The 27,007-nt window shown below is 40.3% G+C and overlaps 1 protein-coding gene across 1 annotated transcript in view; it reads left to right on the forward strand.

Moving 5' to 3' along the window:
- Positions 1–26,604, forward strand: part of LOC124620689 — an 87,870-nt gene extending 61,266 nt beyond the window's left edge. Inside the window, exons 4-5 of the mRNA XM_047147086.1 lie at positions 9,871–11,867; positions 25,467–26,604. Coding sequence (XP_047003042.1) covers positions 9,871–11,867; positions 25,467–25,993 — 2,524 coding nt within the window. The 3' untranslated portion in view covers positions 25,994–26,604. The remainder of the gene's footprint in view (positions 1–9,870; positions 11,868–25,466) is intronic.
- The last annotated feature ends 403 nt before the right edge of the window (positions 26,605–27,007 follow it).

Raw genomic sequence — 27,007 nt, forward strand, 5'->3', positions numbered from 1 at the left:
TGAGAACACAATCAGGGAAAATATCAGAGGAACCAACCTAGTCCCCCTGTTTAGGCACATTGGTAAAAACAGCTACAAACTTGTCATGCTCACTTAAAAATGCCATAAAACTAGCATCACCAGGTCTCCTGCATGCTTAAATCTACCAACTCCCAAGGCTCCTTGGTTCACAGTTCACACTTGGGTGCCTCCTGCATCTGACCTAATGCTAGGCCGCCACCTGCCCAGCATGGATGCACCCTGGTGCTGCTGATACGTCCCCACATGTGACTGACACTGCACTCTTCACTGAGGTCCTGGGTTTTGAGCACTGCACACTTCGCATTAAGTTGCTACCTGGTGCTATGGGCCACACTCACCAGTGCCTGTCATGTCCAGTGCTGACCCAGCTGTGTTGCATCAGCTCCTGAGGCCATGCCACTGAAACATGGTTACTACATAAGGCCACTGCACCACAATGCTGTGTTTTAATGAGAAGAGCTATTACCCCTGCCACTGCACGCTGCTGAGTCCTTTGCTGGGACCAGCTCTGCAGCCCATTGTCAACAGTGCTGCCACAAAACTAGTCACTGCAGGTGTATGAATTCTGCTGAATAAAATATGTTGTTGATACCACTGCTCTGAAGATTACACAACAGCCGAGGAACTGGTTCTTTGCACTTACCTCCCAGCCAACAATCCTGAGACATCGTCTTACATTTTACATTGTCGATAATTCACAGAATATTCTGGCATCACAGTAACTGGTGTTATGGCTGAGTTACTAGTTGGTCAGATGAACACTTGTTACAAATGACCAAATTACATTTAATAGGGGATGCAAAATCACGTGCAATGTACCACGAGGACCTGAGGTATTTGCAAACATGTTAAGTCTTCAGGAAATTCTTAGTACAATGCTAGATAAGAGGACTAGTTGTAGGTACTACCTTGAGCAGTTTAATGGGGTATCACAGAGACAAGGAAAAACAGTCAAAAGTTTTGTGGATAGAATAAGAAAACTCAGTGTTAATGCTTATGAATTAATGGACGGTGATGACACGAATAGGGTCCTTCTGCAAGAAGCAGAGCAGAGTGTTTGACACTTCTTTATGGGGATGATCACGAAGTGTGTCAAGGAAAGAACATGCGTAATTTCTTAAGGATTTATTTGGAGCCATAGACACAACAACAGCTTTGGAAAAAATAGATGTGGTAACTCCATGATAGAAGAGTATTTTTTCCACTTCTGTGGATTGTGGATCTTTGGGTCACATACGGTGAGACTGGACAGATATAATGTAGGAAATGTGGGAAGACTGGTCATCAAGAAAGGAACTTCACGCAAAATAAAGGATATGGGAATCACCACCTGTTAAATGGCAACAGGAGCCCCCACAGCAACCAAATGGCACTTCCAGTGAATTTTACCACAAATGAAACAGTGCACAAGTGGAATTCTGCTTCACTGGCACGGTAGATGGAAGGGAACACAAGCTTTTACTAGACATAGGTGTTTACGTACCTGTGGCAGCTTTGGACTAAATGGGAAAGACGCAGTTAAACCATCCACAATATATGTTATGCGGAGTACGAGGTAATGACGTGCGTTCATTGGGTTCAGTGATACTAAGTTTCCAGGTGGAGCAAACCATTCCCAGCAGTATATGGAAGATTTGCCTTGTATATATTTCAGTTATGGTGCAGTCCAAGGGTTAGATTTGCTATATATGCATCATTCTAAAATTGACCTTGGACAACATACAGCAGAACTCGGAGTATCGTTCCATTTGGTGAAAACTGTAGTCAATGACATATTGCCACGTGGTTCGTCTTTCCGGAAAGATGAACCACAGGATCTATGTAAGATGAAGTCAAACCTTAGCCAAAAGCAAGCTGCCACCAGTGTAACTGCATTATGTGAGAAGAAAGTAAAGTGTGTAAAAGGAATGGTAGAAGTAGCAATGGTAGAATTATTAGTATCTGTGACCTGCTTAATCCTTGTGGGTCCTTACCAGTGACCACAGTGACACAACACAGAGTCCAAAGTAGGTCTTAATCAGCAGTGTATCTTAAGACATATCAGGTACTCCCTCACCTACAGCTAAGGATGGAAGAGTTTATTAACCAGCAATTATGGGAAGGGTATTATTGAGGGAAGGTCCAACTTGTGGGATGCACCTGTGGTGATTGTGCCAAAGAAGAGCTTGGAAGGTACACAGAAATATTGGTTTTGCAGCGATTACAGGTACATCAGTTGTCATACCGTCGCACATGCTTATCTAACATTGTGGCATTTTTGGAGCTCTGTAGACAGCTACTATTTCCACCCATAGCCATTTGCACTTTGCAGTTGAAAGCTGGCAACAGCACTGCCTGCTGTCAGGAATCAGTTTATGCCAACTCAACTGTAGACTGTTTGAATGCCGAACAATGTTTTCTAACTCCTCAAACAGGAAAGGAGTTGCCATCATTTTTAGGGTTAGCGAATTACTATGGGAAACTTGTCCCAAATTTTCAGAAATAATGTGTCTTCTCATGCACGTATTGAAAAAAGATGTAAGGTTACACTGGACATTGGAATACGAAGGTTTGTGTGAAAAGCTGAAAGAGTTATTGACAGCACAGCTAGTCCAGTCCTTGTCTGTTCAGACACTGTGAGTGTCCTTCACTCTCTCCAGCACAAGTGTCCAGGATGCCCTCCTTCATCTACAATGGCTGGGTAACAGGTGTGCCTCTGCTGGGTGCCAGGGCATGTAGGTATTAAGGAGAATAAAATGACAGATGTAGCAGCCAAGTTGGCATGCAGTTATCCTCAGGTACTTCAGTGTGTCACCCTTGTACATGCTATCGCCTTGCCGTTGGGGTACAGAGTAATGTGTCGATGGGAAGAAGAATGGCTGGAAGTGACGGACAATAAGCTGCATCCGGTAAACTCCTCAATGTGCCAGTGGCATACCTTCTTACAACTGCAGATGGGATGACATCCTTCTTAATCTGTCTTTGCAGAGAACACAGACCTATGACGCATGGCTACTTGCATGGTGAGAGGACCTTTCCAGGTGTGGTGCATATGGCACACAGGATCTGCGTGCCACAGTTTAGTGGGCTGTATTTTGTATTCAGACAGGTGGGCAGCAGTCATTTGTGAACTGATCGCCCTTTATTTTAAATGACAATGACACAAATGTGGTTTGTCTTTTTAAGTTTTGCACAATGTCAGACTTGTTCCCTAATATATTAAGGCAACAGTTAATGTTATGTCAGTCTGGATGGTTTATCAGTCTTTTTTGTAAATGATAAATCAGTCATGTATTCCTGTGAATCCATTTTAGTTTTCTTCTTCTTTTACTTGTATTTTTGGAACATATGACCAATTTCAACACTCCTTTACAAGATGTGAGCTAGTGTGACTGTGTGGCTGATCAAGGGTGAGACTGGAAGAGAGTGAGTGCAGTATTATCTCAAATTGCTTTTTGTATCTCATTTGTTTCTACTAATCTTCATATAGGCACTGATAACATCATTGTTGACTCCCCCTCCCCCTGCCACACACACACACACACACACACACACACACACACACGAGCGCATGCAACAGTTCAAGCTCTGATGGCATCGGTTCTAGGCTCAGCTCATGGACCAGCAACTAGATGAGATTGGATGACTCACATCGGGTTGACAGCTGGTGTGGAATAGTTCTTGGTGTTGGCAGCAGTCAATGACAGATAGTGTTATGTCTCTATGGCAAGTATTTATACTTGATTGGCATGGTGTTGTTATGAAAAGACACAGATTCTTATCTCATAGAGGGGCCCAGGCAGTGCGGATGAGGTAACACAACGCTCCACTGTGCTGGGATGGTGGCTTGCATCATGTCGCATCAGCAGTATTGTGACCCTGCCAGTGGAATTTCGAAGTCAACATGCTGGTACACATGGCTATAGTTTGTGGGATCTGCTGGAGAAGGAGCTGGTGTAACAACCTTAACAGTTAAGGATTTCTGCTTGTCAACAAAGTGGTGCAGCTGTTGTGCATGAAAACTGTTCACTGGAATCCAATGTAAACGTAGAACTTAACCATTCAAGGACAGTGCTTAAAGCAGATACACTATCCAGGTTTTACCATATATTTTGCTGTGTACACACTGAGTTTGCAAAGTGTTTTTAATGATGCTTGCAACAATGTTTCTGCTTACTAACGGGACACTGATGTGCAAAGATGTTTGAAAAAACTAAAATGGTTAGCAATAGCAGTGTCAGTACAAGTCAAAGGAAACAGTGCTTCTGACTGGCCATCATATATCACTGCTGCATGGCAGTAACTTATGTTTACTTTTTGACTTGTGGCTTTGTCTTTAGGTATAGTGTTTGTTTTGTAAATAATTGTAGAGATGATATTGCTGTATCAACCAGAGGGGTGTATACAGAACATAATAAGCAAATACCCAATAAAAACAACTTTCTGCAGGGAAAAGGGAATGAAAAAACCACTAGCAGCCATGTAGAGCAAAAAAAAAAAAAAAAAAGTTTGTCAGTTGTTGTAAGATACCAACAGAAGAGAATGGTGGAGCACCACCTGAGATTGGGCAGTGGTGTAGACATCCTGTTCAAGACAAAATGGTTTGGAGATAAATGCTTGTGATTTTGTGACAACACTTAGGAACCCAAAGAAACCATAGATTCCTTGTACAAAGAGGTGCACAGGTTTATACTTGATTTCCCATATTTATATTCATCCATAGTTATTTTGCCATGGTACACTTACTTATGGGCTAAAATAGAGATTTACAAACCTGTCACAAATATGAGTTTGAAGCTTTTCACTGTATAAACTAGGTCACTGTAATAATAGCCGCTCTGTTACCTCATCTTTATGTGCATGGGTCCCCTCATCCACCTCTAAATCATAAGATTCAGAGTATCCTTGTAGAGTGTATTTATTCCTTGCTTCAGCATTTTACGCCAAGAAATTATGGCAACACACTGCTGAAGACTCAAAAATTTGTAGTCACTGGCATATGAAACACATTTGATTTTGTATTTGGAAGACTTGACAGTAAGAAGTGGCAACGCAAAAAAGTTACTGGAACTTCGATGGATGAGAAGCAAGGGAAATGAAACAGCATAAGGTGGTCCGTTTCTGCTCCTGGAAAGGAAGTACAGAAGTGGGACAATAGAGTATTAGATGAGATCACATCATCTGTAACATACATCTCATGTGGTTTGTGACTGGCACCATAGCAGAAATTTAAACACAAATTAAATGAGGTGCTATGTTTGGCAAAGAGAGGCTTTTACAAAAAATTGGGACCTTCAGAGTGTGTGTGTGTGTGTGTGTGTGTGTGTGTGTGTGGATGTGGCTGGGGCTGGGACCTCAACAAACACTGATTCCCCTTTAACATTCACAGCATGCAGTAGTGAGAGACAACACTATTGAAGCAGTCATATTGTGTGCTGGTCTGTGCAAGTATTGTGTGACTAATAAAAATTAGATTAAGTATACACTATGTTTATTTCATTTAGTTATCTTTACCCTTACATAATCAAACAGGACTTCCACCAGTGCTCCACAAGTTTTGGGTACTATTTCAGATATTGCTTGCTTTGAAAGGTGAAATGAATATGCAATCCTCTGGAATGAAGATCGTGTAAAAATGTAGTTTTGGCAGCATTTCTAATCTGAGGATGATATCCCAATGAAGGTACATAAACCAGCACAGTCTTCTGTATTCAGCTCTTGCAGCAAGTTTTTTGTGCCACTTCTTTTATAGTATGTTTTTGTCCACTGGTGAAGACCACGTCTTTCTCTCATTTGTGTATATGTTCAAGTGTTAATACGGCAGCACCACATATCAATATGTCAGCAACACTAGACACAATGTAGTGTATGATACAAATACCCTGCTAGAAATAATGGTGCAGGCAATGAAAATACATTATGAGAAAGAAGGATGTACCCAATGATGAATGATGGTCAGGAGAGAGCAGCTGCTCCCCCCCCCCCCCTCCCCGCACCCTCCCCCAGAAAAAAAATTTGTCACACACGAAACTATCATCCTGCTCCACCAAACAGACAAAAATGTCAACTCAGTGGTTGTTAGAAGCAAGACAGAACATGTAATGGTTTTTAACTAGTAGCAAGTATACGCAGAGCCATTTGTCTTGAAATAAAAAAGTATTCCATCATTCACTGTGAAAGTAACATGAAATCCCCCTACTCAGTACGCTCTTGAGAAAGTTTGTCACCAGTGTGTTGCGATTTTAACAACAAATGAAGTTTTCAATGTAAACATTTTTACAGCGGCATTGTGTATACTTAATTAGAATTGTAGCATAAAGCTACTGCTAAAGTGAAGCAATGAGTAGGCCCCATGAAGCACATTCTTAAAGCTATTTGATATAAGAATTTCCCTTGAAAGGCAAAGCTCTTGAGTGCAGTGCCGATGGTCTCTGTGTTGACCCCGCTGCGCATGTCGCACTCCAATCTCTTTTCCTCAGAAGAAACATTTAAATTGATGAGTATTCCTTAATATTTTATTTCTAGATTTTAGCATCTGTCCTGTCGTAGATGTTTTCAAAATTTCAGGGATCTGTTGAGTCACACTCAAATATTTTGGGTGTCGAGTATGTGGTAATTTCTTGATGCGGAAGATTACATTCAGTACTCTGTTTGCCATTCTGTTGGTTAAGTGGAATGAGCGGACTTCTGCTTTATTAGAGTTTGGGCAAAATCTCCACTATAAATAATACTGGTTAGTTTTCTAATGCAAATACCTTAAGAACTACAGCACAAGTACTCGTGTATCCTGTTGCTGAAGGCTGTTCTCCTGTTTGGAATAGAAGTATCCGTGTCAGCAAAATGGATACCCATCTGAATGACGTGAAGAGGATCATGACAGGAACCCCTAAATCCACACCAATACCATGGTTGACAGTACTTGCCAATATTGCAGCTCCAAATCTCTTGACAACAAGCAGTAAAACATGAATGGATGAAATCCAGAAGATTGAGAAACTTACCAATTCATAAAACATTGAACAACTTACCATGCACCCATTTAAAAATCTAGGGAACCAATCTTGGTAAACACTGGTCACTTTGCCCCAGAAAGCTACAGTCTTAAACAGATGAACGGAGAGTCAGCGGACATCCTTCCATGGTCACAAGAAGTTAGGTAGAATAGATCTGATCATCCAATGCTATGAAAAAAACCAACCAAGAAAAATATGGGGCTCCCTCAATCATGTCAGAACTGGCCCTGCCATGACCAAAGCATTGCTACACAAGTGGGGAGTGACCAATGTAACTGCAGAACATTGGAACAAACACTAGAGCACATTTTGAACAACTGTCCAAAAAGAAAATTTATAGGTACCTGGAAAGACATTGTAGATGTAACATCTGCAGCAGTTACCTTGCTGGAGTCTTTGTGTACAAAATTATGATGGAAAACGGATTATGATGGAAAACGGATTTCACAACTTCCTTTAGCAAGTGCCAGTTCTCCAGCTTTCATTATTACCTATACATGCATATATACAGGGTGAACATTAATAAAAACGACAAATTGCAGGGTTGGATTCCCGATTGGAAATGGAGGGAAAAAGGTCATATGAACGTGTGTGGAAATGGACGGTGTCCATGCAATGACAGAAAATCATTCCAGAACACTGTTCAGAGCTGTATTGCATCCCCATCACAACAGATGTTCAAAGTGGCCTCCATCGGATTGCAGGTGATAGGGATAGTAGCAGTTGTCATGCAGGATACACATAATCGTTCAAATGTGTGTGAATTCCTAAGGGACCAAACTGCTGAGGTTATTGGTCCCTAGACTTACATACTACTTGTACTAACTTATGCTAAAAACAACACACCACTCCCATGCCCGAGGTAGGACTCGAACCTCTGGCCGGAGGGGCCGTACAATCCGTGACATGTCGCCTCAGACCGCGAGGCCATATAGTCGTACTTTGGCTTACACTATGTTGGCGGGCCACTTGCCTGGAGCTTGTACTAGGTTTTGTCTCAGTATCCTGCAGAAACCGTTCCTCCAGATTTGGTGTACGCACTGTCTGCCGCCTCACCGCTTGTTCATCTGTCTGAAAGAACCATGATCACTCAAATGCCCAAAGAGGACTTGAAATGTTGGGTGATGTGGTTGATAGCTGTGGGGGTACTTGTTTTGGTACAGTTCTGCTGTCTCTTGACCGCTTCTGTCTGCTTGGCCACCTTGGCTTGTTCTCGACATAAATACTGGACCATTCTGCTGGTTACAGTGTGCTGCATCAATCACACAGCCTCCAACACAAATTAACACTTGGAAAGTGGTCAGATAAATTGTAGTCTGTAAGTGCCATCTACTATGGCAGTGATGCACTTCCGGACACATGTTCACGTTTTCACATGTTCGCAGGACCTCTTATCCTCCAGTTCCAGTCAGAAATCTGTCCACACAGTTTGTCACTTTTGTTTATGTTCACACTGCGTATATAGATGTATCTGCTTGTGCTGATTCGTATCATTTTATCTTGCATCAACTTAACTGTAAAATATAAATCTGTAAGCCATTTGCTAAATAAGTAAATTTAAACTTGTCGCTGCTAGAGAGGAATAACCAGATTCCACCAGGTGGCGCTACACACACCACCAGATGATAGCGAATTTGCATCACCTTGCTGCTTGCAGTTGTTACTGGTCCACACGTCTCTTGAAGCCACCATACTCAGAGCTCCACCTCAGATTATCATCACTCTCCGAACACACAAAACATACAGACGACCGTGCAGTGAGAGCTTCTGAATGTACTACGAAGCGAACTTCATGAACCTAGCAGTGCTTCTGCGACTGCTAGTGAGTATTGTAAGCCCAGTGGTAATGGAACAGAGAGAGAGAGAGAGAGAGAGAGAGAGAGAGAGAGAGAGAGACTCAGGGAACAAAGTTATTTGTGGTTTATATCGAATATATTGTAAATAAATAAATTTGTGTTGTAACCCTTCTGTAGTGTTGGATGTGTTTTGGGATGTTCAGCCACCTTGCTGCACCGAAGGACACAATGCTGGGTTGAATTCCAGATGTGCCAAAGTGTTTTAATTTGTCAGGAAGTTACTTATCATGACATTCCAAGCAATACTGCATATCCTTCCTCCCCCCCCCCTCCCTCCCTCTCCCCCTCTCCTGTCTATTTTCCCTCCAATTGTAAATGAACCTATAACATCAAGACTAGTGTGACTATAGAATATAGTGAAGAGTCCATCTTTTAGGTCTTCTCAGTGATATTTTGTTTTTCCTGTTTGTTTCAAAGTTTCTAGGCAATTTTGTGTTCAGAATTTCAGTAACAGATACACCTATCCTTGAGGTGCACCAATCAGTGGTCTACAAGCTGCCTCACCTCCATTCATTCTCAGAGATATTCTCCTGGCACCAGCTTCATTCGTCGATGTACATTTCTTTTCCCTTGCCCAAAATGTCAATCTGAGAAACAGCCTTATCCTATCCAAGATAGAACCTTTTTCCCTTATTATAAGGTTTTGTAACATTTTTATTTCTATAGACTCCTTAATGACAGTGTCCCATAGTTGTAGTTGTTGAAAATACTCTGCAAGTGTTCCAGAGTGTCAGTATTATGTAATCCAATTCTATTATTTTCATCTTTGAACAAATACATAGTACTTGGTACCTTTAATTTAAGGTTGAAGGTCTGATATAAATACCTGGACTTACTTTATATGAAATTTTCATGCATTTTGACAAGTTAGTTTTCAAACTAACTTTCGATTTTCTTTATTAACCTTGCTATTTCTAATCTTTGTTGTTTAACTTGTGTGTTGTGGTACATACAGAGCAGTTCCGTATAAATCATTTATTCATACTCCTCTTTGTCTGCAGGTCTGAAACTGTGAAAAGGGGTCCCAGGAAAAGAAAGAGAGTTATGACTGCAGTTAAAACTAAGAGTACTAGGAAAAAGGACGATAAAATCCCAAAATTAACAAAATCCCGTTCTCAGGGGAAAAAAACCACAGCTGAAGATACACCAAAATTAATTAAGTCAACTCCTCAGCGAAAAAAGACCATAGCTGAAGATGTATCAAAATTAGTAAAGTCAGTACATGGAAAAAAAGTTGCAGCTGAAGAAAGTCCAAATTTAATAAAGCCAGCTCCTCTTGGAACAAAAGCCACAGTTGAGGAAAGTTCAAAACTAATCAAGTCAGCTCCTCATGGGAAAAAAGCTGCAATTGAAGAAAGTCCAAAATTAAGTAAGTCAGGTTCTCACACAAAAAAATCTGCAGTTGAAGAAAGCCCAAAATTAATGAAGCCAACTCCTCATGGAAAAAAAGCTGCAGTTGAAGAAAGCCCTAAATTAATAAAGTCAGCACCTTATGGAAGAAAAGCTGCAGTTGAAGAAAGCCCAAAATTAGTAAAGTCAGCTCCTCATGGAAAAGAAGCCACAGCTGAAGAAACCCCTAAATCAATAAAGGCTGGACCTCGTGGGAAAAAGCCCACAGGTGAAGAAATCTCAAAATTAGTAGAGACCGGTCCTCATATAACAAAGGCTACAGTTGAAGAAATCTCAAAATTGGTGAAGACTGACCCCCATGAAAGAACGATCACAGTTGAAGAAATCCCAAAATTAGTACAATCTGATCCTCATGGGATAATGGCTACAGTTGGAGAAATACCAAATTTAGTAAAGATTGGTCCTCACGAAAAGAAGAGCACAGCTGAAGAGAGTGATTTTGAAAACGATAGCAACTATGAAATCCATTGGTACGATGAAGCGTATGACGATAGTATCTCAGAAGATATGGGCCTTAATGATAGTATTCTGAATAACAAAAAAATGTTAGTGAAAAACGCAAAGAAACAGCTTACATGTGAGGCTACAAAGTTGGTGACAGAGCCTGTTGCAGACGAAGAAATGAAAAATATTAAAGAGAATAATATAACAACATTAAACCACAAAAAGTTGAATGAAAGTAAATTGGATGATACCATGGTGAAGGATATTCACATGAGTGACACTAAAGCGAATGACACTAAAGGGAATGAGAGTAAAGGAAATGACAGTAAAGTGAATGAGAGCAAAGTTGATGAGAGTAATGTAAATAAGAGCAAAGTGGACACTGGTAAGACTGTTCCAATAACAAACAGCTGTTCCTCTTCTAAAGAAAGTGTTCCTAGCAGTGGCTCTGTTAGACAAAAAATTGGATCTGGTAGTGTTAAAGTGCGACTGATGACAGAGAGACAAAAACTGTTAAAGCTGAAAATGAAAACTCAGAATAAACTCTTAAAACAAGGTAGCAAAAAGAAAGTGTTACCTGCAAAAAATTCATGTTCAGAATGTAATAAAAGCTTCTCATCTAAACTAAAGCTAGAGCGCCACATACTTATGCATAGTAAATATGAGTGTGCTGTGTGCAGCACCATATTTAACACTGGTGAAGAATTGTCAAATCACAGTAGAGAGAATTGTCTTTCAAAGTTGAAGGCTGTCACGGATGCGGCAGCCACAGGTCATGAATGTGAAATTTGCAGACGCACATTTAAGACTCGCCAGCGCTTATTGCTTCATTCGAAAACACATTCAACAATCATAACGCATTCAACAACCATACCTTATACATGCAAGGTCTGCCCAAAAGCATTCCCAACAAGAATTCGACTGAAACAACATCTCAAGATTCATAAACCAGAAAAGTCTAAAAATAATAAAGCTTTATTTAGACAGCGTGTTCAACATACTGAAAGTGCTCTAACTCTAAAGTGTGAGATATGTAGTACGTTTTTCACCAGTGTGAAAGAATATGAGAAACATAGAGAAGAGCATGCTTCCAGTAGTTCGACCATTCATATGAACAGTACATCAAAAGCTGCAATAACTTCAGGTAAATTATATTTTTTATTTCTTATGTATTCTTATGCATCTTTTCCCTAGTAATTACTAGTTGTGTATTAGAAGAAGACACGGGTTTAAAAGTAAGTAAGTTTATTGACTCTGCACTGTCCAGTTCCACTTTTAGTATAAGGATAAACGTAAAGGCTTAAAAAAACACAACAGTCAATAAACGTGAATAGTAGTGTTGAAATTTCAGTGATAATGTTCTGTATTAATGTAAAGGACAAACAAGAGTTTTTAAAAAAATAGTACAGCAGTATTGTCAGCAGACACCATCTGCTTATTTCTTTACTACCTGTTTTGTTATTAGTTTGCAGCTGTTTTATATCGCTTTATGGAATTGTTCACATAAAATGTTATCATATGAATCAGTTGCTGTTATTTTCTGTAGGGGTGCATTGTTGGGGTATTGTTGTTGGTAAAGTGGCATTTGCTCCTTTGATTTGAACTCCTATTATCCATTTCATAATGACTGACCCCTGACTTGGAGCTCATATTCTGGCCACACTGCATTACGAACGTCGATGTGTTATACATTGTCAGAATTGTGAAAAACGTCTATTACATTTTGGTTGAAATGGGGGCAACATACATGGTAATATTTAAGAGAAACCATGCTTTTTCTAGCTTTTTTCAGATAGTGTCAACTTCAAGGATGCATAAAAATTAGACTGTAATGTAGGAGAAAAATTTCCTTACCACAGTTTAAAGATCAGTCTGTTTTATTTACATACGGATTTCCATTATTTTCTGATCGCTATAATGTCAAACGCAGGGAGCTACACTTCAGCTTACCGTTGTAGCTATTGTCATGGAAAAGCCACTGTTAGGCTTGAAATTCTATTGGTTACATCATATGTCTTTACTAATGAATACTCCTTATGTGTATAGTTAAGAGTTTGTAAACCAATTGTGTTAGTGGCTGCAATATATATGAGGCTATAGTAGAGCATAGTTGTCGCACCAGTTCGCCGCCGCTGTTGGAATGCACCATAAGCACCTGCTCGTCAGCAAGGAATGGTAATTTCATGGTCACATTCTAGTAAAACATAGCCAAGTTCAGTTTTTGTTGCGAGTAGAAGGAAATAATATGGGAAATTGCAAATAAATGCTCGATATGCAAGCGGCTGACAATAAATGAGCATTTGTACAGCACATTTCAACAGTAAATGGAAAAATTGATTAGCTCAAATAAATTTTGGAGAAAAGAATGATGACTGAAATTAAACATACCTTAATCGCTTTTGCTTCTGGCTGAGGTCTCGCTGCTGCCATTGCAGTCATCTACTTGGATCAGCAATGGTTCTGTTGCTGTGTCAAGACAGTGGGCTCTTTGTGCATAACTGTTTGTGTATGTGACTCACTGAATTCCTCCAGACACTTTGGGGACACAGCTGTAAAGTATCATTTACTTTCAAATTCTTGTTCTTCTTTGCTACTTTGTTCTTCACAAATGCCTAAATAACCTCAGTGGTGTTCAGTTCGCAATACACTACAGGCAACCACAGAAGTTAAATTTCCTTGTCCATTGATCACAGTTTTTTTTCCAAGGGGTTCCTGTGTCCTGAAGTGCGGTCGTGGGTGTTCCAGTAGGCCAGCTTTGGTAAATTCCTCATATGATGTGGCATTAGATGGAAGCTCTACATTATTGCTTTCCATCCATTCAGTAATAGAATCCTTTCTCCATTTTGTAGATATATTTTGTGATACTGGATTCATCATTGTGCGATATGGAGTCTGATCTAAAACAATCACAGTTCTGTGTGGTAATTTTCAAGAACGCTCGTCAACCACTCTTCATAGTGTCTGGCATTCATTTCAGAATGATAATCTGCTCCTCCTTTCTGCCCAATAAAATGTAAGCCAGCATTTTGCATGAACCCATCTTTGTTCTGTACATATCACATTATAATCCTTTCTCCAGAACCGGACGTTGTTTGAATTCCTTCTTTTCAGCCTTTCCACACTTTAACACTTCCTCTGCGATAATCATATACGTTTTCTGATGCATAAGGCATCTTTTACTCCTGCCAACCAAACTTTCTGGAAAGACTTGCACCACATCAACTCTCATCAGTGTTCTGTAAGTGTCTTGTTTCCCACTGGAACTGATCTCTTTTTCCTGCTACTTAGTTATTTTCCATAGCACATGTTTTTTGTTTTGAACGTATTTTATCTGAAGCCCGATTTTCAAATGGTATGCCAAATGGTTGTTTCACTCATCAGGAAACTTCAACTTAAGTCTTCAACTTCTCCAGAATGGCTGCCACTGTTGGAAACTACTTTTCCACGTAGAAGTCGTGGACTTCTCTTCTTATGACTCCCCTGTAAATTCATCCAGTACAAACTTCTGTCGTCTGCCAGAACTGCAGTTGCCTTAGACTGCAGTCGTGTGTGTGTGTGTGTGTGTGTGTGTGTGTGTGTGTGTGTGTTATTTTTGATGAAGGCCTTATGGGCCAAAAGCTTTATTTGTAAGTCTTTTTATTGGGGCTATCTGTGACTCAGCATCTCCGCTATATAGTGAGTAGCAACTTTCCTTCTCATAATATTGTTACAGAACTCTCATTTGGTGATACAAGATGTGAAGTTCCTCTATATTCTATCAAAATTAACTTGACTGTACTTTCACTAATACTGAGACATTCAGAAGTTCTCTTTACTGGCTGTGACACGTAACTGCTCATGCCGTATTCTTTTTCAGCCTCAAATTAAGCACAAGCACAATTACCATAGACTTCTCACAATTGTGTAAATGATGCGTAGTTTCACACAAGTGCAAGGCAACTGATTATGTTATGAGCAATGTCTCACACATATACACAACAACGAATGGGAGCACAATTGTTTCCTATCTGACAGGAAGCACAATGCAAACATTGCAACAGTGAACAGTGAACTGGAAATACTGTTCTGAGGTCCGGCAACACAGCAAACGTGAGCACACAGCCCATAGAAATGCAAAATCAAATAAATTAAAGATGTTATATTAGTGCTTTATGTAGATTTACATGCGTAAAAACATAACAGCTGTGAAAAGCAACAACATAGCTTGCATTTACTCTTTTTGTCTTGTTAATATGTATCACCATTAGTTGTATTGCAACAATCTACACTCACCATTATTAGGAAAAAATGACTAATTGGAAAGCAACGATGATTTGATTGGAAATTGAGTATGGTTGCATCTTTAAACTACGCAAAGGAAATTTTTCTCCTAATTACGTTTCTCTTAAATATTGCTGCAAATGTCGCCCCCATTTCAACAAAGATGTAATATTCATACAAAAAAATAAAAGTAGACATTTCCACAATTTCGGCAAGGTATAACATATCGATGGTTATAATGCAATATGACCAGAATATGAGCTCAAAGTCAGTGGTCAATCGTTATGGCATGGCTAGTAGTAACTGGATACTGAAGAAAATGAGATGTTGCAACCATCAGGAGCATCTAGAAGAACAGTTTCTTTCACTAGTTTAGCTATGTTTCCTCATGAATCGGTAGTAAGAAATCATCTAGTCATTCCTGTTGTTTCCTGTATTATATACTTATGCTCAAAAATTGCAAGAGACCTGGATTTTGCTATAGCGCCATTCTTTGTTCTAACAGGAACTCTATAGCTTGTCATTTTGTGTTCAGAGTACAGGTATTACACATGTCAAGTCTCTTCCCACAGTAGGATTATTCCTTTTCTTTGACACAGACTCTTGTGTTCCTAATTTCTTTGAAATATTTTATTTGAATAATTCTTTCTAATTTTACTTACACAGGTTTATGTGTAATTACCTCTGGGGCTTCAGAATACAACTGTGCAAAAACTGAAAGATGTACTGAATATACACACATATCAGTAAAGTAAACATTTCCCCAATTTTGTAACTCAAGTTACAGGCCGCCTGTTGTGACATGGCAAATATCAATATGATAACCAATACATGTTCCAACACGTCATGGTCATTATTGGTGACCACATTAATTCTCCCTCCATGCAATTCTTCCCAATTAAGTGACATTGGAGGCAGTAACACACGATCAATGACATAACACCATCATGGATTTAAGTTGGGTGACAATGGGGTCCCTGAAGATGAGGAGAGTCATAAAGGGAAGCACATCCAATCCAACTGTAAGGCAGTTCACTAATGTTGTAAACAAAATGTGGTGGAGTACCATCTTGTTGCACAATAAAGTCTCCGTTGCCTTGCTGTAATTGCAGCATAAGCCATTGCTGCAGCATGTCCATGAGATGATAACTCCTCAAAGAAAAGTGAACAATAAACTTTTGAACAGGACAGGACAGGGGAAAAAAAGAAAAAAAAACCATTAACATTCAGGTGAATCATGAATGTGAGCCACACTACACACACACACACACACACACACACACACACACACGTGCGTGCACCCACCCACCCATTACGATGCTTCACCATTCCATACAAGTGAAACATGTGTTTGTCACTGAAAACCAACTTTTGCAAAGAACAATCTTCCTGCAGTAGCCACTGCGAGTCATTGCAAAAGTCAGAACAGAGCTTACTGTCCCAAGTATTCAGAGCATGTAAATTGCTACTGGTATGGTTTGACACTTAGACATTTGTGTAAAATGCTCCAGGCAGTTGACTGTGCTGTCTGTTGTTCTTTCCTTGCAAGACTCATTGATTTCTTTGGACTCCTGACAAATGACCTCCACACAGGCACCACCTGCTATGCTGATTGCCCCCACCAGCAGCTTTTCTACACACCACAAAATCAGCTAGTGTCACATATCATGTTGTGCCACACATGGATTGTTCTGTCTGTTGTATCTTTTACGTGGTATTTGGTATGAAATCACCACTGAACCATCACAATTGACTCACATTTAACAAATTCAAGGACACGTAACATGCATCGCTTCGTTATATGCCCCATTCTAATGTGCCTACTCCTGCTGGTATTCCTACCAGGGGGCTTTGGTGGGTTCATGCTTGGGTACCACAAGGCCCCAGCCTTTGCAGTACTGCTTCCTTGTCTGTGCTGCATGTCTATCCTCCTGTTATTCTTTTTCCCCTCCTTTGGGGAACATGCTTGGGATATTCTCAGGAATGATTGTTGCAGTTTTGATAGCCAGCATCAGAACAGTCCCTCATATGTTTTTCTTTCTTCCTTCATCCTCCATCTCCGCTTCGGCATTTGTTCTTTTTCTTTGTTTCTTCTTCCTTCTTGTGGTTTCCTGAAGGCTAGCCCACACATTTGATGCATAAGAGGTGACTGGGTAACACACAATTCCCAGCCACGGGTCGACAGTTAGGGTTTGTATGTACCCCCTGGTACAGGCCAGACCCAGGGAGAGGCGATTGCTTGAGCTGTCACCTTCCCAACTGCCAATTGGTCCCTCTGTCAGGAGTTCGGGAGGTGCAGCCTGGGGCGTGAACAGTCACCTAAGGAGGGTGAGCCCCCCCCTCTGAAGGGGCGCACCATAGGAGATGATGGCAATCATAGGAATTTTTTCGCAGCGAACCAATCACCATCGCACTCTATATCTACTAAATGTAAATGGAATGAAACTAAAGATTCAAAGACTTTCCCAACTGCACGTGGATTCCTCATGGTATCATGTACCGAAGGCAGTCAGTCCTCTGTGACAGTTAATTCGTTTATTATTCAGAAAGGTGTTGATGCAGTTGCAGGCCTTATGAAAACATGCTCTCACTTACGTAATGGGACTTCGCTTCTGGATATAAGCTGTGATTTTCAAGCCCAACAACTGCTTTCTGCTTCACTCCTCCACAACTATCCTGTTCATTTTGAGGCCTGTCAAATGCTGAAATCTTTGCATGGTGTTATTTACACCCATCTGCTTGATGGTCTGACCAAAGGAGAAATCCAAACTTACTTCTCTGATCGGGGCATCACTGCCGTCCATCGAGTAATGAAAACTCTCTTTCTCATGTTTGATCGAGTAGTGCTTTCATAGAAGATCAAGGCAGTCTATGAAATCATCATGGTCCGATGGTACATTCCAAACCCGGTGCATTGCTACCTGTGTCAACGTAGCAACCACACTCACATTCCCTGTCAAAATACGGTCATATGTGTCAATTGAATTGTGGTAAGGATGCTCATGAGGATGATTGCCCACCCCCTTCTCCTCGCTGAATGAATTGCGATGGTGACAATGCCGCCTCTTCCCATGTATGTACCATGTATCTAGATGAGCAGGCTGTCCAGGAGATCTGGATGATGGAAAAAGTACCTTACCTCGTTGCTTGCAAGTTTTTGGCGTATCAAAAGCCGTGCATGTTACCATCCAGCAGCCACAGTACCGTTCTTGCTACTCCTCTCTCTCCACGAAGAACATGGCTACTCAAACTTGTGAGTTCCAGTTCAGCATTGCAGTTGTAAAATCACCCAGTATCATGGTAACAGCTTCCTGTCCTTCTCCTACAGCTGTGCAACAAGGCACCAAATCTTCGCCTCAGTGGCGAAATCACCTGCTACACAACCAGCAGGCCGGAAAGAACAAAAGGAATACTCCCACGAAGACTTTTTATGTCCCTCCAGTAACAGCTGTCTGTTTTCTTCTGCCAGTCGTAAAGCCTCTAAGAAACAAAATAAAGGCAAATGGTCTTCTCCTTCTCTGTCTCAGAGATCATCTTCAACGGTTTTGCCACGTGATACCCTCATCCGAAAGAATTCCGTTTCACTGGTGTGAACTGCCTGCCATTCTTCTGCCCTGGGATCTGCAGGCTGATCCAGGGAGTATGCTAACACCTCTGTAAATATTGTCTTTCAAAGCTGACACTCAGCATCCGCTGATGTGACTGCCCTTCATTTGTTCCCACCTCCCTGTTCTGTATTGTGATCCTTTTTCAACATAATGTTCATGGCATAAGGTCCAGAAAGGAGGAATTATGGCTGCTCTTGGAATTGCAGCATCCTATTATTTTCTGGCTCGAACAAACAAAATTGTAACTGCTTTGACCTCTCAAATTCCTTTCAGACTCAACCTACATCTAGTCCCATTTGAACTTCTCATTCTGCACTGCTCATCTTGCTCATCATCTCAAGTGGTCCATTTTCTTTGACACGTACCAGAGCGACTATTTTCTGTGGGCTATCCATTTGCTGACTCCTACTCCACCTACATCTAAACTGAATTGCAAGCTGTCTCAGCCTGATAGGGAGCCTTGCTCTTCCCTGACGACTTTAGATGAACAACGTTTCCCCAGTTTTGATCAGGTAGAGTACCTTACGAATGTTATCCTTACTGCCAGAGAATGTTCCACACTTCATTTTTTCCACACTGTTTTCAAGTCCCCTGGTGAACTGAGGTGTGCTCCAACGCGATTCGTGTGCAGTGACATGCTCTCCATATTTTATCATCATCCTACGATGGTGTACCATATTCATTATAAACAGTTGCATGTGCAGTGTCATCGCAGTCTTCGGGATAACAAAAAAAGGTAGTTGGACTTCACTTACTATTTCTTGTAACAGTTTCACTCCCTTGTCCATCTTGTGGGGCAACCTCCATGTGCTCTCTGGGATGAAGGTCCATTACCCAGTTTTCACCCTGACCATAGCAGATGGTGTCATTGTGGACCATGTTGCTATCTCCAGCACCTTAGGCCACTGTTTTGCAGAAATTTTTAGCTCCACCTACTATCACCCTGCCTTCCTGCCTCGGAAATAACTGGAGGAGGCTTGGGTGATACCCCTAGCCTTTACTATGAGGGAGCAGACCTTGCTTTCTCTTCATCCCGATCTTCCACCCCAGGATCAGGATGGGACATTGTTAACATTCAGATGGTGCAGCATCTCTATCTTGCGGGCAATCACTTTCTCCTTCCTACATACTATCGCATCAGCAGTGTTCACAAGGTGATGGAACATATGATTCATGGCTGGCTGGTATGGTGGCTTGAGTCTCACAGTCTACTAATCCCTGCATGATGTGCATTTTGAGTTTGCCGTTCTGTAGTTGACTGTCTCGTCACTTTGTCAGCCCATGTCATGAATAGTTTCCTGTGGAAATACCAGACACTGGCTGTGTTTTTTAATTTGGAGAAAGCCTACAATGCCTGCTGGAGGACTGGTACCTTCCGTTCTCTATACATGCTGGGCTTCCAAGGCTACCTTCCCAGTTTTCAACAGGGATTTTTAAAAGACCAAGTTTTCAAGGTGCATGTGGGTTCTGTCTTGTCGGACACCTGCATCCAGGAGAATGTCCGGAGCATCGTCCTCTTTGGTACAGCCATTAATCCTATTATGGCCTGTCTCCCACCAGGCGTTTCCAGCTCTGTTTTTGGCGACAGCTTTGTGATCTATTAAAGTTCTTCACAGATTTGTCTCCTTGCGGGGCATCTTCAGCAGTGTTTTGGTCATCTTTACAATGGCATTCACTTTTTCACTGATTAAACTGTATGTATGCATTTCTGGTGGTACAATGGGTTTTTTCCACCATCTTTACATCTTGGGCCTGTGCTTTCCGTTCACAGAAATTCCTTGGGCTTTTGCTTGACAGGAATCTTTCGTGGTCCTCCCCTGTCTTACGTGGGCGCATGTTGTTCCCAGTCCCTCAGTGTCCTACGTGGTACTTCATGGGGAGCATATCGAACCACCCTCTTCCATTTGTGCCAATCCCTTGTCCAATCAAAAAAGACTAAAGGTTTTTTGTTTATTCATCTGCATGTTCATCCATTGTATGCCGTTTTAACACAATCCACTACTGTGGAATACATTTGGCCACAGGTACATTTTACACTAGCTCGGTTGAGAGTCTCTATGCAGAAGATGCTGAACTACCACTGTCATACTGGCGTGGTGGATACATGTGCCGTTTGTCTGCCATGCCCGGCCACCCATCCTGTGCCCTCTGTTTCGGTGACTCCCTTGGCCGCCAGTATGGGACGCACCCTCCCAGTGTTTGCTTTCGGCAGCTTAACTTCATGCTACCTGCCATGTTCCAGATTGGTGTGAACCCTTCACCATCTTGGCTTCATACGGCAGCCAGTGTTCATCTTCGACATCATTTGTTTCGCAGGGACTCTACTCTGGATTTGGTCTATTGCTGTAAGTTACTCGACCTTTGCACACAACCTAGCGATAACACCTTCTTGTGTGCTGATGGCACTAAGACTGACCATGGTGTCAGGTGTAGCTTCGCCATTGGCACATAACATATTCAGTATCTGCTTCCAGAACACTGTTCAGTTTTTATAGTAGAGCTCTTCTCCCTCTTATCAGGCTGCCCAGTACATCTGGCGACACAGGCTGTTTAATTGAGTCATATGCTCTGATTCTCTGTGCCCCACTGTGGCTGTACACAGTCTATCATTTAGTGCTACGGCTCCAAGAAAGCTTCCACTAGCTCTCCGTTGAGAGAGCCACTGTGATGTTCTTGTGGTCACCTCAGTATGATGGGAAACGATTCTGCTGAAAAGGCCTCCTACCTTGGCCTATTGGCTCTTCCATTCCTTTGGATGCTCTCTATGTTGCTATCTGTAGGCAGATGGTATCACTTTGCCGTCACCACTAGTCTTTTCTTCATGGGAACAAGCCGTGGGGAATTAAACCTCTACCAGCCGCATGACTGACCACCTCTCAGCCCTCTCACCACTAGATAATTTTAGCTAGGTTGTGTATTGAACATTGTCTTTTTAGCCATTGCCATTTGTTAAGTGGTGATCCCTCACCACTTGGTACTCATTGTCATCAGCATTTGACGGTTCTACATTTCCTGACCGAATGCCCTTTCTTTAACCACTTATGTTCCAATGTATGTTTGCCATCTGTGTTATCGACCACTTTAGTGAATGACGTGAGGGCTGTCAACCACGTTCTACTTTTCATCCATCGTTCAATATGGCGGAAGATATTTAATCTTTGGGTCGAGACCTTTGCTGTCTTTACGGCATACTTTGTGGACCTTTCTCCAAGATGACGTCCTTGTTATTAGTTCTCTTTCCTTCCATCAGTTGGGCTTAACATGTAGTTGTTAACTTCTTTTTCTTATTAGTGTTCTAAGGTTGTGACCTTAGTTGTTTGTCAGCACACAGTCTGCAGCACAATGAAAATTTCATTTGGGTTCTGAATAGCTCTGTATGTTCTCACAGTTTTCATGTTATTTCACTGTAGCTAATAGCTTTAACTATAGCTGTAGTAGACAGATGAAAGGAACTGATATCATGGTATACACAGAATAATTAAATGGAATTTGAAAGAGAAAACATGATATTAACTCAACTTAATTTTTGTAAAATAATATCTCTGCCAGTAACTTCGTGTGGAAGTGAAACGTGGATCTAGCTTCAGTGACAAAATAAAATGTGAAAGAAGTGTATAAATACAATGAAAAGAAGCACACAGATGGAAATTGCTCATGACTGCAAGCTAGTGAGTTGAAGGATCATTAGAAGGCATAGAAAGAAGTGGGAATTATTGGAATCAGAATGTGTCTATTGCTGTAAGTTTCTCGACCTTTGCACACAACCTAGCGCTAACACCTTCTTGTGTGCTGATGGCACTAAGACTGACCATGGTGTCAGGTGTAGCTTCGCCATTGACACATAACATATTCAGTATCTGCTTCCAGAACACTGTGTTAGTCCTTGAAAAGAAGAAGAAGAAGAAGTAGCAGCAGCAAACCTAGTTACAAAATAAAATTTTTTCTAAGCTAAAAGCATGGAATTGTACTGCAATCCTTCTCCAGTGTAATATGTAAAATACTGAAATTATTACAACATGTACAACTTTGTATCTGCCGTTTTTTTTCCCCCCACATTTGAGGCTTTAATGAAACAAATTGGTTACACATGTATCATTCAAAGTATTTTCCATCACTGGCCACTACTTTCTCCCATCTTTCGGGCAGTGTACGAATCCCGTGTCGAAAAAATTGATCATCTTTTGAAGTGATCCATGAATGGATACAATTTGTGACTTCTTCATGAGATCGGAAGTGTTGGTCAGCCAGGCCATTGATCTAAACAGGTGATAGAGGGAGCAATGTCTGGAGAATACGGCAGGTGGGGCAGGACTTACCATTTTAACATTTCCAAGTATGTTTTGACCTCTTTTGCAATGTGGGGTCGAGCGCTGACATGCTGCAAAATCGCTTTATCGTGCCTCTCGCTGTATTGTGGCCATTTGTCTTTTAATGCTCTGCTCAAATGCATTAATTGTGTTCGATAACGAGTACCTGTGATTGTTTCACTTGGTTTTAACACCTCGTAGTACACGACGCCGAGCTGGTCCCACCAAATACAGAGCATGATCTTGGACTCAGGACCACAGCCTTGAGAAGTTTTGAAATGGCTTGTGTGTCACTCCCACTAATCGTGCCAATTCTTCTCGAGGTTGGCGCAAGTCTTCACTCAGCAATGTCTCCAGTTCTGCATCTGCCGGTCTATGACACTAAAATCACCATTCTTGAAGAGTTGAAACCACTCGTGACACGTTCTTTCACAAATAGTGTCCTTACCATATGTGTTTGAGGGCATTCAATGAGACTCAGCTGCTGTTTTCTTCCTATTGAAACAAAACAGTAACACCTCCCGCAAATTATGAGAGTTATTCTTGTAAACTGACATTTTCAATCAAGAACAACCTTATGATGCAGACACAAATCGACTAATGTTTGAATGAGGTTATGTTGACAGAGGTCCAAACTAACTGCCTGACATCTGCGATCTGTTTCTTTTGATCACTACTTACTGTTGTCGCCACCTATCGGCAAATGGCAGAAGCAAAGTTGTACACCTTGTAATTTTGACCCAGAAATGCATGTTTTGTACTCTCAGTAATCTTGTGTATAAACGTTCAGCTGTTTTTGTGAAAGGTCACTTCATTTGGATAATTTGACGCTCTTAATTCAGTATGAAACTATAATAATTCACAGCAATTCATCCTGTTCTGTAGAGTGGACAAAACACATTATTCTATGAAAAGTGTATGAGGGGTGCAATTTCATTACTAAACATGGTGAATTTAAAGGTTATGTCAGATGCTAAATAAATAAGGTCATGGCTGAGCTTCTGATTGTTAAAGACTGTCAGTACCAGCTCTTAGCTTGTTGACTAAGAATTGTTCATTTTAATTGTGTTCACTCAACTTCTGAAAATTTAATGTAGCACTACACACAGATTTTCTTCAATTTATTCATTTCAAGCAGTATTGTGCTCATATTTTTTTAAATCTTGTGGCGTCAGTGAATGTCAAGAATTGTAATTTGGGATGCTCTAACCACACACCCACACACCATTGACTTCATTTCTCTCAAGTCTTTATTATTTTGGTATCAACCTGATTGTTTATTTCATCATTGCAGATCTTTAGCAGTCATTTTGTGCTGGAGATCATCCATCATTTCATTCCCTCTTGCATGAACATACCCCAAGGAGATATATTGGGATCATTGCTATTCATTTTTTGTATTAGTGACCTGCAAACAATATGAATCGTAACCTAAGAGTTTTTGCAGATGATGCAGTTATCTGCAATGAAATAGTGTATGAAAAAAGCTCGCTATTATGCAGATGGATCGTGATAAAATTGAAAGTGTTGCAAAGGTTGATAACATGATTGAAATGCACAGCAGTGTAAAACTTGTGCACTTTGTAAAACATAGAGAAATGGTATCCTAGGACTACAATATCAGTGAATCACAATTAGAGTAGTCAAATCTCACAAATGCTTGGATTGTGACAATTTGTAGGGATATGAATTGGCATAATGATATAACCTCAAACCCAGATAAAGTAGATGGCAGACTTGAGTTCATTAGTAGGATGCTGAAAAAATGCAGTCAGTTTACAAAGAAAATTGATTACAAAACACTTTTGTGACCCATCCTAGAATATTGATTGGTTGTGTGGAACTTAAGCAAATGGGCTGCTTACAAGACGCTCACGGCTCCTCCTAGAATGTTAATGAATTCTGACAGATTCACAGCAAATAGGGCGAACAGTCAATGTCGAATGTATATAAATAAGAGCAGCATGAATGGTCATATGTGTGTTTGAAGTATGGGAGAGTGTTACGGAAATACTGAAAACTGTAGACTAAAGAAAGTGTGTAATTAGGAAGTTTCAAGAAGCAGTAGTAAGAAGGGAATCTAGGAATTTACTACAATCCCCTACAGTTTGCTCCTGTAGAGGACAAGATCACAATGAGCATGGAGGCATTGAAGAACCCATTCTTCTTCTTCTGCTCCATATGTGAATAGAATGGGAAGAAGCCCTAGCATGTGGTACATGATAAGTACCCTGTGCCGTGCATTTAACAGAGGTTTGCAGAGTATTGATGTAGATTTAGGTGCTCTTGTCTTCCACATAATCTCCTTTCTAAGAACTTTACTGGATTTTAAAATGAGAGTAAAAATACCATTTATTTTAAAACAGTTTTTAATGCCATTAATGTCATTACAAACCAGACAGCAAGTTCAGTGGAATGGGAATGTACTATATAACTTACTAATGAGCCCCGAATTTTCAGTATTAAAACTCAAGTATATTTCAACAAATATTTATTAAATAAAATTTGGTACCACTGCTCCTAGAAGAATTCTGTTGCTTAATATTTTTAATTTCCTGTTTGTTACAGATGCAAGCAATGCAGATAAGCTTGGAAGTAGTTCTGTTGGCTCTATTGATACAAGTTCTGTAGTGGCTGATGTACACGGTGTTGAATTGACCAAAACTGTTAAAGAAGATGGTATTATGAAAGTTAAAGTACCTCATTTGGAAAAGAATCTAATAATCACTTCTGCTGATCAGTTTGTGTGTGACATATGTGACTGTAAGTTTTCCTCAAAACACTTCCAAGAGGAACATAAAAAAGTACACCATTCATTGCCTAAACAGAGCAGTGTTCCTGTGGCTACGTCTCCAGTGGAGTCTTCTGTAGAACTACTTCAGACTCCAGAACGAGGCAAATTGTACTTTTGTGACCAGTGTGGTGAAGGATATGAACGTAAGAGGTCATTGGCATTACACAGGTTTTCACACACATCCAGTCATCGTTGTCCCCATTGCCATCAGTCATTTTCTTCAGAGGATTCTCTGACACGTCATCTTGAAAACTGTGTAGAAGTGAAAGAAGAAACAACTGTGGGAAATAATCAACTGTAATACATCTCAAATTGTACTTGTTCAAAAAATGATTGAGGTAAGAACAGTCAGTAATGTGGGGATTATCACATGCACATCCCTTCAACATTGCTTTAATGCCTGGTATCCTGTTTCTGTATGATTTATTTCCATAATCTTTAAAGTTGTGCTGAAATAAATGAACCAAACAAGACCAGCCTATGGAATTTTTTGTGAGAAAAAGTTTCAAGAATGTTTGTATTTAATTTCATTTGTTGATTTTGATGACATAGCATATATGAATAGGTTATATAATTTTAAATAAAACAAAATTTTAACAAATAATAATATTTTAATTATTATAGAGCTTCTGTAACAGTCAATGTTCTAAAGCAAAAATGACCTGCAATGACATTGGTTTTCTTAAGCTTGGTTCAAATTAGTACATGTAGTTAAAAACTACACATAGAGGCTGGAATGCCTGTTTTATTTAAATGTGATGTACATTTTACAAATATATGTCCACAGTCCATTTACTGAAAGTTTACTACTCTCATAATGCTGCCTGTTCACAAAAAAGAATGCAAATTAAAGTTGTGTTTATTACCAACTAACTAGCAAAGTATATGATGGGAGAATAATTATATAGTGTATATATGATCTGTTGTAAATCACAGAAATAGATTATAGATGTGTACATATTTTATTTAGTGGATTCAGTATTTAATGTGTACCACACTATAGTATTGTATATCTTATTATACAAATTACCTTTACCCCCTCTCCCCTACAAGTAGAGATTCAAAAGTATTTGTGTGCATCATTCATAGACATCACAGACTGGCTACAATAATAAGCAAATTTTGTCAAAAATTGCAGAACATGTCAAACAAAATTTGGATAAAGAGGTGCTGACAGAAATTAACAAACACAACTGATGATAGTAATTATGTGGAACAAGGAGAGCAAAATTATGGAAAAGCAATTTATATTTTCAATTTTCTGGTTGAATATCAGTAGTGTTATTTAGTGATATATGCATTTTTTGATAAAAAA

The sequence above is a fragment of the Schistocerca americana genome, chromosome 1 (genome assembly GCF_021461395.2).
Source record: "Schistocerca americana isolate TAMUIC-IGC-003095 chromosome 1, iqSchAmer2.1, whole genome shotgun sequence".
In the NCBI taxonomy this organism is placed as follows: Eukaryota; Metazoa; Arthropoda; class Insecta; order Orthoptera; family Acrididae; genus Schistocerca; species Schistocerca americana.